This window comes from Garra rufa, chromosome 18 (genome assembly GCF_049309525.1).
Source record: "Garra rufa chromosome 18, GarRuf1.0, whole genome shotgun sequence".
NCBI classification, from domain to species: Eukaryota; Metazoa; Chordata; class Actinopteri; order Cypriniformes; family Cyprinidae; genus Garra; species Garra rufa.
In genome coordinates, this window is record NC_133378.1 from 4,118,675 (window position 1) to 4,133,223 (window position 14,549).

The following is a 14,549-nucleotide window of genomic DNA, read 5'->3' on the forward strand; positions in this document are numbered from 1 at the left end:
GGTGGTTTTTATCTGTAATAATGACTTCACACCAACCAAATTAGTAAGTTGCTCTAACCTTGACGTCTTGCTCCAGTGTTCGGATAAGCTCCCCGTCCACTTGTCCGGTTTGAGCCACACGGATGCTGCGTCTCTCTGCCTTCTTGAGGCGGTACTGCAGGATGCGGCAGGTCTTGTTAGCCTGATCCAGCTGCTGTCTGAGCTCCTGGAGCTGATAGACATCCTCCTCCATGTACATGTCTCTCATCTCCAGCATCTCAGAGCGAAGCTCCTCCATCTCATCCTGATATACACACACAAACCATTTAATCATCATTTTAGAAATGACTATGCATTTTGCAAGCGTTTACAAAAACCCAGTGGTGTTAACCTCAAAGAATGCACATGATGCTTCTGACCCAGGATCAAGAGCAGCGTGAAAACCCATTCGAGATAGTACTTTGAGTAATATCTGGATCAAATGTATTACACAACATTACGATTTTCCTGGAGACTCTTTTACTACACAGTTTACATAATAGCTCCATGTTTAGAAAGCAGCTTTGCTCCAAACCCAAATAAACTATTTATACCCCAAACGGGTAAAAAGCGTCTAATAGATGCAGTGGGCCACCGCGTGCTGTCACACATTTCCAGTGAATATAGGTCAACTACTGCAGAGCAAGTCACGTGCTCAACGCGCGGATAAATAATGAAAAGTGGGCGCGGGCGCAGTGGACTGACTGCTGCAGCATCTGTACAAACAGCTGCATTATTCAAGCAAACACCCGCGCAAGAGACACTAGCCACTAGCCTTTTTAACGCTTTCATATTAGGCATGGCAAATGAAACAGATTTGGTTCTGTCATGGTCTTGTGATAGTTTATGAAAACCAAGATTACAAAAGAATCACTGTTTATTTCTTACATATGACTCATAGTAATGCTGGACGAATGACAAACCCATATGATAGTAAACAAGGATCTTAAATATATGCATGGCGAGAAGAATGAATACAGTGTTTACAGTTTCAGGGGGAAACACTGACTAAGGAATATAGACATTTGGATAATGATATATGGCAGAAATACAGTATTATACTGCTTACCCTGCAACAAATGTACCATTGTGACTAGTTTCCACCAGAATATTAGAGTTACTACAGTTATTTTGACTAATTACACTTAAAAGCATCTTGTTTCCATCTCACAGTCATTTCTGTCATTTCAATTTGGTTTTAAGAATTTCTTAACCTTATTTTCTCGATAATTCAGTTCTAAGTGGGCTAAAGTGTAATTAAATGTACCACTTTTATTTGATTTCTGCAAATTAATGGGTAACACTTTACATAAGGTTTCATTAGTTAATGTTAATGTATGAACAAACAATAAACAATACATTTATTACACTATTTATTCATCTTTATCAACGTTAGTTAATAAAAATACATCATTCATTCATTGTTAGTTCATGTTAGTTCACAGTCCATTAACTAATGTTAACAAACACAACTTGTGATTTTAATAATGCATTAGTAAATGTTGAAATTAACTAAGAATATCAATAAATGCTGTAGAGGTATCATTCATTCTTAGTGCATGTTAACTAATGAACCTTACTGTAAAAGTGTTAACAATTAATGCAATAATCTGGCATTTTCATTTTGAGTGGGTTTCATTTTTATAGTGTAATAAACAAAAATATTATGAAAGCCTCTTATTCTAATATTGCATTACTGTAACTCTAACTGTACAATTTGGGGGAGAAAACGTTATTTAAAGATTAAGCAAGGTGCATGAAGTACCATTTTGGTTCTGTTTAGTTCTTAAGACGGTTATTTTAGAGGTTTTGATGTTGCATTATGTTCTTGAGAACAGTGTTTTGGTTCTTGGGCGTTTAAAGCACCAACACATCGATGGTTTCGAAAGGACTAGACAATAACATCAAGTTGAACCTTAACCTGAATGAAGCAACTAAGATATTTTGGTGGAAACTGTGGTTGCCATGACTATAAGGCAAAGGCACTGCTTTGATTTTACAATAAAATAATAATAATAATATAATCATCGTGTTACCTTTAAATAATCATTCTCCGACCTGAGTTCCTCTATTTCCCTGACTAATTCCTCATGCATCCCGTCCATTAATTCCTCAGTCAGGTCTGAAAACGCCAAAGACGTGCTGGCAGGCATCCTGCTGTCGAACGAGGTGAGCGAGCGCTCGTCCCCGGGACTAACGCTCCCCTCTGCGGCGTCCATTCCCAGCGAGAGCCGGTCTTTCTCCAAGCTGGTCTTGGTTTGAACAATCTTGTCCAACAGTCCATGTTCCGCTGCCGCTTTTTCGCCATCAATCCCGCCGCGGCTGCTGGTCTCGGTGTCGCTGCTAAGAGCATCTGTGGAGACTTTATTCTCCTCCGAGGCGCAGTCGGAGAGCTCGGAACTGCTGTCGGTGGGTGAGAGTTTTCCCGGAGCGCAGCCGGAGTCCTTGCTTAAATCATCCGATCCGATGCTGGCATCCGAAACTTTTCTCCGTCCGCTTTTATTAGACTTAACGCTGCCCTTCTGAGCACCGGCCGCGGACAGCGCGGGTTTGCCGGTTGGTTTACTCTTCTCTGTTTTTGTCTCCTTCCCGGTAACCGGACTACGTCTGGACACGCGGCCGCCTAAATATATGGCCCCGGGTTTAACGCTCAGTGTCGGGGTGCCGATACCGCCGCGGATTTTAGTGAGGGACCACCCGGGCACATCTTTGGGTCTTGCAGGAGACGGTGCCCGGTGTATTTTCTTTTTCTCGGTAACTTGTAGCGGCTGTGCAGGCGGCTGCTGTTGCGACGGCTGCGGCTGCTCTTGTTCGCCGTTGCTGCTCTCCATTTTCTGCTTTTGCCTCTTTTCCTTCGACGAGACAAAATGCGTCGGGGAACCGGTGTCAACCTTTGTCTTGGTCATTCATTCCGTTTACGAGACCCGAATATAGCTGAAATGTACCTCCTCTCCCCTAATACAGAAGTTGAACTGGTAAACGCTTCACACCAGATCAGCCGACATTAAAACCACTGGAAATCCACAAGAAAATGCGATTGCTTGGTTTGAGATGCTTATATTTTTTATTTACCACGTCTGCAAGAAATTCCCCCGTGTGCTTCCTCAGTTTTGAAATGCGGCTGCTGCTCTGCTGAGTGTCGGCTGGAGTGTTAGTTGGGTTCCTTTCTCTCCGCCCAGATAGCGGCTCTGACCGTGACGAATGGATCTATGGAGAGCTTTGCGCGCAGAGCACTACTGCCACCAAGACACAGCACATGAACCCTTCATCCTGAAGTAGGGTTTGGAATCGACCACTAGTTCTTATTCAGAAGCCGTTCCATTCGGAAAATACCGAAATCGAATTATTTTCATTACGTTTCTGTTGAAGATTCCAACGTGTCTTTTCGATGCACCGAACTAAAATAGTCTGACAGTAGATATATAATAACAGTGTGAACAGTTCTTTTGCGCATTCAGATTATGCAGCGCAAAACGTGATACTCTGACCAGTGTATTACGATTCCTTAATGAATTACTCGACTCTCTTAAGTGGTTCATTAAGAGACAACTCGAACAGATGTTTTTGATTTCTTATGTTTTTGCGACTTTTTATCTCAGAATTGCGAGATAGTAATTCTTACTTTTTCTCAAATTGCGTGATATAAACTCACAATTGCGAGAAATAAAGTCAGAATTGCAAGATAAAAAATAGCAATTCTGAATTTTTTCTGCAAATGCGAGTTTGTATCTCGCAATTCTTACTTTTTTCTTAGAAACTTAGAATTCTGTGAAATGAAGTCGGAATTGCGAGATAAAACTCACAATGGGAGTTTGTATCTCGCAATTCTGACTTTTTTCTCGCAATTGACTTTTTTATTATATAGTCAGAATTGCTAGACATAAACTTAGAATTCTGAGAAATTAAGTCAGAATTGCAATTCAGAATGTTTTCTCACAAATGCAAGTTTGTATCTCGCAATTCTGACTTTTTTCTCAGAATTGCATGACATAAACTCAGAATTGCGAGGAATAAAATCAGAATTGCGAGTGATAAAGTCAGAATTGCGAGAGTGTCACAATTCTTAATTTTTTCTCAGAATTGTGTGAAATAAAGTCAGAATTGCGAGATAAAAACAAAAAAAAATCAGTGCCTTTGTTTTGTCTCAAGATGCACACCAGTAATGTTTTCTTCTAAGCATGTTTATAAAAATTACTTAAATATCCTAATTGAACTATGGCCTAATCCTGGCTTAGTCTAAGCCCTGTCACAATTCTTACTTTTTTTTTCTCAGAATTGCATGATATAAACTCACAATTGACTTTTTCTCGCAAATGTGTTTGTATCTCGCAATTCTGACTTTTTTCTCGCAATTGCAAGTTTATATTTCACAATTGACTTTCTAGAATTGCTAGATATAAACTTTCTCAGAAAAAAAATTCTCAGAATTGCATGACACACTCATAATTTGAGAGGAACGAAATAAGAATTGTGAGTGATAAAGTCAGAATTGTGAGATATAGTGTCACAATTCTTACTTTTTTCTCAGAGTTGCGAGTTATGAAGTCAGAATTGCAAGATATAAACTTAGAATTCTTAAGAAATTTTGAAAAAATTCTCAAAGTTGCACGAAATAAACTCAAAATTGCATTAAAATCAAGACAGAATTGCAAGATAATGGTGAGAAAAAAAAGTCACACTACCTTTTTTTACTCAGTGGCAGAACCGGGCTTCCATACCATTGACTTTTATAAGCTGGCTCTTTTTAATAAATCATACAATAAATTTTTATTTTGATTCATGAACAAATGACTTTTATGAGTCGGATCCTTTAAGTGAATGACATTAAACAAGGTGTGTTTCCCAAAAGCGTTATAAGCTATCTACGGTCATGAGTTCCATTAAACTCTATTGTTAACAACGGAAAACTCCGACCATAGTTAGTTTGGGAAAATGCACTCCAGGGTGGTAAACAGTGTAGTCCAATTCACAGAGGAATGATTTAAATGAGCCGGCTCTTTTTTAATGAATCACAAACATTCAGTGTTTCACGAACATTCATCAAGTGTAGACTGCTTCCCATACGAATTACTCTTCATAAACCTCCAGGACAAGCAGTGTAGTGCGATCTCCGAATGATGACTTTTATTATGAGTCGGCTTTTTTTGATCAGTCATGTACAGACCAACCAGTATAGTCAGATTCCCAAACAAATGACTCGTATAAGCCATCTCATTTTGATGAACCTATTTAATGACTTAATAAATCTTTTTAATGGATCTCGAAATAAAATGAACTAGTGTTCAGTTGAGTTTTATAAAACTTTAATAGTAATGATTTTTTTAATCTTTAATCGTCTCCATAACACAGTCTGTTTTGTCTTTTTAGCTTCAGTTATTTGTCTATATTGGCTGATCCATATTTGACATCAGTGAATATTTCTTGTATAGGTTCACTTTTAAGAAAATGAGCTATTGATAGATCATTACTGCCAAGCATTTGGGTCACACCATTTTTGTCTTAAAACTTTATAGTTACTTGATGATCAATACATTTTTCTGTGCTGATGACTGCCTCCCACAGTAGGTAAGGCAGGAATGTGAGCATAGGTCACATGTGCCATAATTAGTCTGTAATGATCTGCTTTATTCAGAGAATGTCTTCCTGGCCGAACAACAGAGCCTTATTAAGGGCTCCTTCTGGGATCCTGACAAAGGTGGTGCTCCCGAACTTCACATGAGCACATAGTTAATAGGTTCACCCATGAGAACACCCTGCTGGAAACAGAGCAGAGAAACTGGTTACTGACTGTACTAACTGAGCCGTTTTCAATGCCACATGAAAGAAGAGGATTTGTCCCAAACCTCCAGAGTCTCAGTTTGAGACTGAGGCAGATCAATGAAAGGCTTCACTTAATCTTTTATTGATTTATAAAGAGGAACAAGCCTTCGTCCACGGGTGATGCATTCCTGTGTATGCACCGACTGTACTTTTGTTCTTTATAAAGAGCAAAACTGCCACTGTATGTCAGAAATCAAAATAACACAGATGTGCTGATGGCATTATTTGCTACAAAACATATAAATAAGAGTTTTGGAATGGATAATGGAAACCTGAATGCATTTGTTTCCTGTAAGACAGCAATTATCTGTGCAGTGTTGAAGCGTTTAGGGATTTTGTTACTGCTATGACTGTAATGGCTGTCAGCAGCCTTGCCACACTTGACTGAGGAATGTAAACCCACAGGGAGACACAGAAAATATCCCCAGTGCTGCTGGATATTACATATTCTATTTCATGGTGGGCTTAATTAATGTAAAACAGTATTTTAGTCCCCTGTCCTGTATACTTGGCCTAAATAAATGTGATAATGATACTAGCAGGATTTCTGCTGTTGTTGCTCCGTCTCTGAAGACTTGGACCCCGCAGTCCTCTGGTCTCCATGTAATGGTTGTGGTGGCGACAATGACGAAAGTGGGCTCATAAATCCTTTTTGGTCTTGTCTGATGAGAAATACATCTTGTGGACTGATGCACATAGTTTGACTTAAAAGCACAAAATGAAGATTTTTTTTTATTAAAATAACTAAAAAACACTATGTATTTTATTGACTTGTGTACTTACATTATTTTAAATGTTTCCAAGAATGTTTAAAATCAGATAAATAATTAATTTTAACCCATAGTAGCCCATACCTTGTCATTGCATCGCCTGCCAACGACATCATACACCCACGATTTCCGTGGTATGTTAATCGTTTTATCTACAGTAATGTTAATAAATATTTAATACATGAGCTCATCCATGAACATGTTTTCTGCCCCAGTCCCGTCCGAGTTAATATGCGCCTTTATAGTGGCGAAAATCACTTGCATTTACGGATTACTTAGAAAATATTTTTTGTTTATTAGAAATTATTTTTTTTATCCTTTTTATAATTACTTAGAAAGAAAGAAAGAAAGAAAGAAAGAAAGAAAGAAAGAAAGAAAGAAAGAAAGAAAGAAAGAAAGAAAGAAAGAAAGAAAGAAAGAAAGAAAGAAAGAAAGAAAGAAATTATATATTTGGGTATCAGAAAACACTGGGTAACTGAAGAAAAAACAATGTCTCAAATTTTTCTCTATCCACTTACCACTAAAGAAAATGTCACCAATAGGCACTTTCTATGGATTACATGAAAAATACTAAAATAGAAAATTAAATAAGATTGTATTAAGTTGCATTGATTAATTGTATTAAATAAAGCAAGCTGTAAAACAAACAAAACCCTATGTATGTTGTGATAATTGTTATGTATGTTATGCAATTATCTAATTTAAATTAATTTTGCATAAATATCAATCAAATATATCAGTGATCAGACAAATATATATATAAGTATATGTATGTATAAAATGTTTTAAAGAAAGGTGGTTGCAACACCTATTTTCTATGTTAACAACTAACATAAATCTGGTTATTAAACTTTATTTATCTATGTGTGGAATATTTTGGTAATGAGTTTTCAGAAATTCAAACCTCACTTAAAATTAACAGATAGGACACTACCAGTCAAAAGGTTTTGAGCAGTAAGGTTTTTAATGTTTTTTATAGAAGTCTCTTCTGCTCACCAAGCCTGCATTTATTTGATCCAAAATACAGCAAAATCAGTAAAATTTTGAAATGTTTTTACTATTTAAATTAACTGTTTTTATTTGAATATATTTTAAAATGTAATTTATTCCTGTGATTTCAAAGTAGAATTTTTTTGCATCATAACTCCAGTCACATGATCTTTCAGAAATCATTCTAATATTCTGATTTGCTGCTCAAAAAACATTTATTATTATTATTATTATTATTATTATTATTATTATTATTATTATTATTATTATTATTATGTTAAAAACAGCTTGAGTAGACTTTTTTCAGTTTTCTTTGATGATTAGAAAGTTCAGAAGAACAGCATTTTTCTGAAATAGAAATCTCTTGTAACAATATTCATGTCTTTATCATCACTTTTGATTATTTTAAAGCATCCTTGATAAATGAAAGTATTAATTTCTATAATTTCTTCCCCCTTTCTGATAAATGCTGATCTTTGGATCTTACAAAGAATCCTGAAAGAAATGTACTAAACTGTTTTAAATAGTAATAATAATAATAACAAGAACAATAATAAGTGTTTCTTGAGCAGCAAATCAGCATATTAGAATGATTTCTGAAGGATCATGTAACACTGAAAACTGGAGTAATGATGCTGAAAATGTAGCTTTGATCACAGGAATAAATTACATTTTTCAAAATATTCAAATAGAAAACAGTTATTTTAAATAGTAAATATATTTTAAAATGTTACTGATTTGCTGTATATTGCATAAAATAAATGCAGGCTTGAGCAGAAGAGACTTCTTTAAAAAAAATATTAAAAATCTTACTGTTCAGAAACTTTTGACTGGTAGTGTATAACTTATAATTGTGCCTCTTGAGGTTATAATTAGTATTTTCAAAGTTAAGCATCTCATTTCTGTGAGGTTTTCATGACCATTTATTAAATAAAACATAAAAAAAAAAAATTATTGCAACTGTTGTAAAGAGTTCCAGGCCATATTAATAACTTTTTTTCTCCCAGAAGCTTTAAATTAGTATGATAGATGTGTAAGACCAGTTTCTGTTAAAATATATATTGGTTCTAATAAAAAAAAATCCTTATTTGTACAGAGTAGACATTATTGCTAATTCTAACAAAACTTTGGTGTGCTTATAACTATTGTATCTTGACAAAGGTGGATATTACAACATCTGTATCAGAGACATGAGCTCAAAGCATTAAAAATATGTTTTGTGTGTTAATTTAGCCACTAGTGCCACCTAATGGTCACATTAAGCAACCACAACAATGACTTCTAAAAAAAATTACCAAACCTTAACTGACCCCTGAAATGACTCCTGATACCATAAAATGTATTGTATATATTGTGCCAGTAATGTTTCATAATAACTTTTAGGTTTCAGGTTCCTCTTATCTGACCGTGATATAAAGATTCACTTTACACATACTCAGCCAAACTCATGCATCAATGATGAGAAGGCAGTTCTTTCTGTGCGAACAGAAACAAAGCCATGTTGTACAGGGTCAGTGGGTGTAATTGGCGTGTGTAATGCTGGATGAAAGAGTCCTTTTTACTGTAGTTGTGCTCAAGTCCCACTCTTTAGTCCTGCGAGGTCTGTTGGAGCAACAGCGCAGGAATAATTGTACCCTGGTTCATGGTTTTTGATGAAAAGTTTATAATTTGCCTCCACCACTGTGTTTTATTGCTGACAGCTGACTGGCTGCTCTGTTCTAGTTGGATGAAAATGTGGCTCTAGGCTCTAGACAGCACACATTTATCTCATAGTATATTTTAACCATCAAGGCCAGTATGTCAAAGTGACACCTGTTTTTAACCTTTCATGGCTCTTTGTCTTTGTCAGCCTCAGAGGTGGTTTCCAACACACACATTTCAATGAGTACAATTAAGCAGTGAGGTCAGTGCAGGTCAGCTGTGCTGTATTGAGCTGCTCTGGGAACAGTGAGGTATATCAGTGACGTCTGCCTTCATTATTAATGAGAGACATAAAACAAACAGAGCATATTTTTATTAATAATGCATACGCTTTTCATTACACTCAATCGTTTTGATGCCTTCATAGAGAATGCCGTATATTTGTGGCTCGTAGCACAGAAGCACGGCACTGTTAACCTGCTTCTCTGTACTATTTAACATTTTCATCAATGACCTCAAGTAATAACTGCTCAACTTGTATGAATTCAAGCATTTCTTGGAATGAACATTAGGCTGAATTGAAACTGGAGTAGCCTGAAAGGTGGTTCACAGAACAGACTGTACTATACGATAAGCAAGGTTGTGCTTTTCAGTTCAATAACTTGATGTCAAGATACTGTGTAATAAATGACTGGAATGAGAGGCAGTAATATGATCACTGGCAAAACTCAGTAAGTAAAACTGAAGGCCTAAAAATGCTGTCTAGTTAGGCAGCTCACCATGGTTTTAAGACACAGCCTTGATTTATGAGAGTGAGAGTGCTGAATATTTTAGTTTTGTTGTCATTTTTCCACGCAGCTATTCACGTTTGTTTTGTGTGTGTGTGTGTGTGTGTGTGTGTGTGTGTGTGTGTGTGTGTGTGTGTGTGTGTGTGTGTGTGTGTGTGTGTGTGTGTTTGTGTGTGTGTGTGTGTGTGTGTGTGTGTGTGTGTGTGTGTGTGTTTAAAATTTATATTAGATATTATGTATTAAAATATGACATTAAAGCACTATAAAAATGAAATATTAACATTTTATTATAATATATGCATACATGTGTGTGTATAAAATTTATTTTAGAAATTAATCATATTAAAGTATGAGATTAAAATGCTGTGTGTGTGTGTGTGTGTGTGTGTGTGTGTGTGTGTGTGTGTGTGTGTGTGTGTGTGTGTGTGTTTGTGTAAAATTGTTATTAGAAATTTATTTTATTAAAAATTATATTATATCAGAATTGTATATAATAATATAATATATACATACACGTATTGTTACAATAACAATATATATGTGAGCAAAAAATAAATATTAAAAAATCCATAACAAATATAGAAATATCATACTGTATATCATAAATAATAAAATACAGCAGTTACATTGCTTCTTTTGTCATTATAATAATAAATGAATGTGGGGTTTATTTAATAACATTTTTTTAAGCAACCCTTTAGATTCCTTCTGATATTTATCTGAATAATTTAATGCAATTTAATTTAATCACAGCAGCCAATAAATACCTATTTGAAGCTGTAACAGTAAATGTAACTATAAGAGTTTATTTTGTTAAAAAAAAAAAAACACGAAAACTATAGTGACTTTGAACCTTTTATGTTAATATTTTTTATTAATTAAAAATTAAATAAGTCGTGTATACGTTTTACGCTATTATAAACGAACCATACTGATTGTATCGCATATCAAGTCATTAAAAAAAGTAAATGTTGGGTTTAAGTGAGCAAACTCTGCATTATAAACACATTATTGTGCAACTACGATGCAAATAGCCTTGCTCTGACGTAGCCTGTCAGGCGACGAAATCCCCGCACTATAATTGGCCAAGAGGCACGTCAATCATATCACCCATATCGATGTCTTCCGGCTGTGTGTCAGCCCTTCAGCAGCAGCAGCAACAGCAACAGCAGTAGCCCAGCAGCATCATCCCTGCCCAAGAGAAGCGAAACCCAGCCATCATCACAGGTAACGATTTTCTTCTTTAAAAGTAGCTCTTTAGACTCATTCACACCAGTATCTAAAGTTTTAAAGCAACGCTTACCAGCGGGCGAAACGCTCTCGATTCGTTGCTAAGTAAGTTTGTCAGTTAACATTAGCTACTGGAGCTTTAGCCCGTTAGCATCTGTTTACAAGCTCCGGCTGTGCCTCTTAACCTAGAGAGCTACCTACATGCATAACACTGCTTAATAAACAGCGATCACTGGCAAAATAAACGAGGAAATCTTAATGTCAACAAAAACGCTGTCTAGTTAGGCAGCTCACCAGGTTTTGAAACACAGCCCTGATTTAGAGTGAGAGTGGAGTACTGAATCTTCTAGTTTTCTTGTCATTTTTTCACATAGCTATGCACATTTGACAACAAACAAACAAACAAACAAAAAATGTCCAGAAAAGCCTTGTCTATTGATCGACAGTATGAGTTTTCAGAGGTCGAAACCTGTCGTGTTGAATTTAAAGGCTGTTTACTTGTCATTTTCCCAGCTTATTTTGCTATTACAGCTAAACAGACGTTTTGTAAACGCTTTGCTTTTGACATATTTTGTACTGACATGAACAAGTTTGTGTTATTCCCTGAGGCTTTATACACCAGCATGTTACGAATTTGAAAAAAAAAAAAAACATGCTCAGTACATGACTGAGACAGAAGTTACTTGATCTCTATTTACTGTAAGATTTAAAAAAAAAAATATTTTCTGTAAGCCATTCCAAAAATCCTGTTTTAGCAAAACTGTCAGAATTACAGGTTTTGGCCAGATGATTTTTTTTTTCTCAAAGAGGTGTGTTTTAATGTTGACTTGTTTGCATTTTGTTATGTTGACTCATGCAAGTTCTGTGGTTTTTAATTATAGCATCTGATAAAAATGAATAGGTAGTCTATAAAAGTCCTGCCAGTTCATTACAGGTGTTCAAATGGGTAAAAGGGTACAGTATTGTAAGGTGGGTCTGCCATGTGGACCGCTGAACAGTTATTGCTTGATTTCCTTTCCTAAGGTGTTATGCTGTGTATTGCTTGGGGCAAGTCTGTAGACAGATATAGATGAGTATCAGGCCACATTCCAGAGAGTAAAGCAAGGTGTCACCGCTTTGTTTTATGTGCAAGCGCATGGAGATTCCCACACCGCCTTGACTTGCTAACTAGTGTGTGTCATTGTCAGGTATGTGCTTGCACCTCTCCCAAGCAGACTACATTCCAAAAGTCTCAATGAAACTGAGAGTAACGCAAAAGACTGATTCATTCCCCTACTGAAATCTCGTGGGTGTTTGTGTTTCCCTACAGTAACTTTATTAGGCAGTTATGCCCTTTCAGGGATTTCCTCTGCCTGGTACTGATGCGAAAAAAAAACTTTGTTTGCAATGCCGATCATTGTTAATAAACTCTAAATTCTCGTTATGGCCTAATGAACATTTGTAGAAAATGTAATCACTCTCAGGCCGTCCAGGATGGAGAAATGTATCATTACATCACTTGCTCACCAGAGGATCATCTGCAGTGAATGGGTGCCGTCAGAATAAGAGTCCAAACAGATTATCACAGTAATCCGCAAATAATCCACACACCTTCAGTACATCAGTTAACATCTTGTAAAGTGAAAGTTGCGTGTTTTTAAAGCACAAATGCATCATTGAGGTGTTTTTAACTGACACTTCTGGCCAAAATACCAGTTCAAAATAAATAATATTGCTTTCTCCAGTGAGAAAGTCCATCTCCTGTCAAAATCCACCAACATACACTCCCATTTAAAAGTTTTTTTTAATGTGTTTTAAAGAAGTCTCTTCTGCTCAACAAGCCTGCATTTATTTGATCTAAAATACAGTTAATATTTTTACTATTTAAAACAACTGTTTTCTATTTGAATATATTTTCAAATGTAATTTATTCCTGCGATTAAATCTAAATTTTCAGCATCATTACTCCAGTCTTCAGTGTCACATTCTAATATGCTGATTTGCTGTTTACCTAAAATAAAAAGCTTTTGTAACATTATACGCTAAATACCTTAAAGTTTAAAGTCTAAGTCCGAAGTATAATTTTTTTACATTTTTGGTTAACATAATGATAATAATGTTTTTTGAGCAGCAAATCAGAATATCAGAACAATTCTGAAGGATCATGTGTGTGGAGTAATGATGCTAAAATGCAGCTGTAAAATCACAGGAATAAATTACATTTTAAAACGTATTCAAATAGAAAAGTTATTTATTTTATTTTTATTTTTTTTGCTGTTTTTACTGTGCTTTACAAATTCAAATCTTACTGTTTGAAAACTTTTGACTGTAGAACTGTTTTAAACTGTTTAAGCTTGAAAATGGTACTTGAACTGTACATCTTTCTCTCCTGATTCAGACTTTTTTAAACTTACATTTTTATTACAAACACACAGCTTTTCACTTCAAGATGTTAATTAATAGACTGGAGTCATATGGGTTACTTGTGGATTATTGTGATGTTTTATCAGCAGTTTGGACTCTAATTCTGACGGCAACCACTGCAGAGGATGCACTGGTGATCAAGTGTAATGCTAAATTGATTCTTACAATCTAGTATCTAAATCTTGAGTGCCCTGAGGGTGAGTAATTCTGAGCAAAGTTGATATTTTTGGGTGAATTATTGATGATAGTGTGCTGGATCTCGTAAGACCCAGACTTCTCATTACCGCACCTGCACCTGAGTCTTTATTTTTCACGCAGAGATATTGTGCGTGATTATCGGTTGCCACGGCACCCGCTTTCAGTCGTCTCTGATTCTGTTCCTCTTGCTCCCGGGAACCCTGTTCCCAGATCTGAGATCATTACTCTAGCACAACACCGTGTCTCGGGGGACGACTGAGACGTCTGTGTTATTTTAACATTTCATCTGATTGCAGAACACTTGTTTTCCCATGTAGGTGAAAGTGCATCAGAGATAATGTATTAGATTCTGTTGAAACCTTGAGCAATACTGTCTCTCTCTCTTTGTCTGTCGTATTTGATTTCAGAGGATTGGTTGTGTCTCCTTTTGACCCTTTGCTTGTTTTGACATTGGCTCTAATGTGTATTTAAGGGGATAGTTCATCCAAAAATCTAATTTCTGTTATTATTTGCTCAGTCTTGTGTCATTTGAAATACAATCTTTCTTTAATGGAACACAAAAGGCTGATCTAATTTCTGTTCAACTTAAACTCACCATCTCAACTCTATAATCCGTTCACCATGGTTAACAGCCCTCTGGAGGGGATAATTATCGGTGAATAACCTTTTTGTTTTTTTCATCCTACAAAGC

At 35.9% G+C, this 14,549-nt stretch overlaps 1 protein-coding gene across 1 annotated transcript in view; it reads right to left on the minus strand.

The window, feature by feature from the left end:
• LOC141291464 (microtubule cross-linking factor 2-like) overlaps nt 1-3,108 on the minus strand; it is a 69,175-nt gene extending 66,067 nt beyond the window's left edge. The window contains exons 1-2 of the mRNA XM_073823626.1: nt 2,055-3,108; nt 59-283 (exon numbers count right to left, since the gene is read on the minus strand). Coding sequence (XP_073679727.1) covers nt 59-283; nt 2,055-2,924 — 1,095 coding nt within the window. The 5' untranslated portion in view covers nt 2,925-3,108. The remainder of the gene's footprint in view (nt 1-58; nt 284-2,054) is intronic.
• Nucleotides 3,109-14,549: the final 11,441 nt, after the last annotated feature.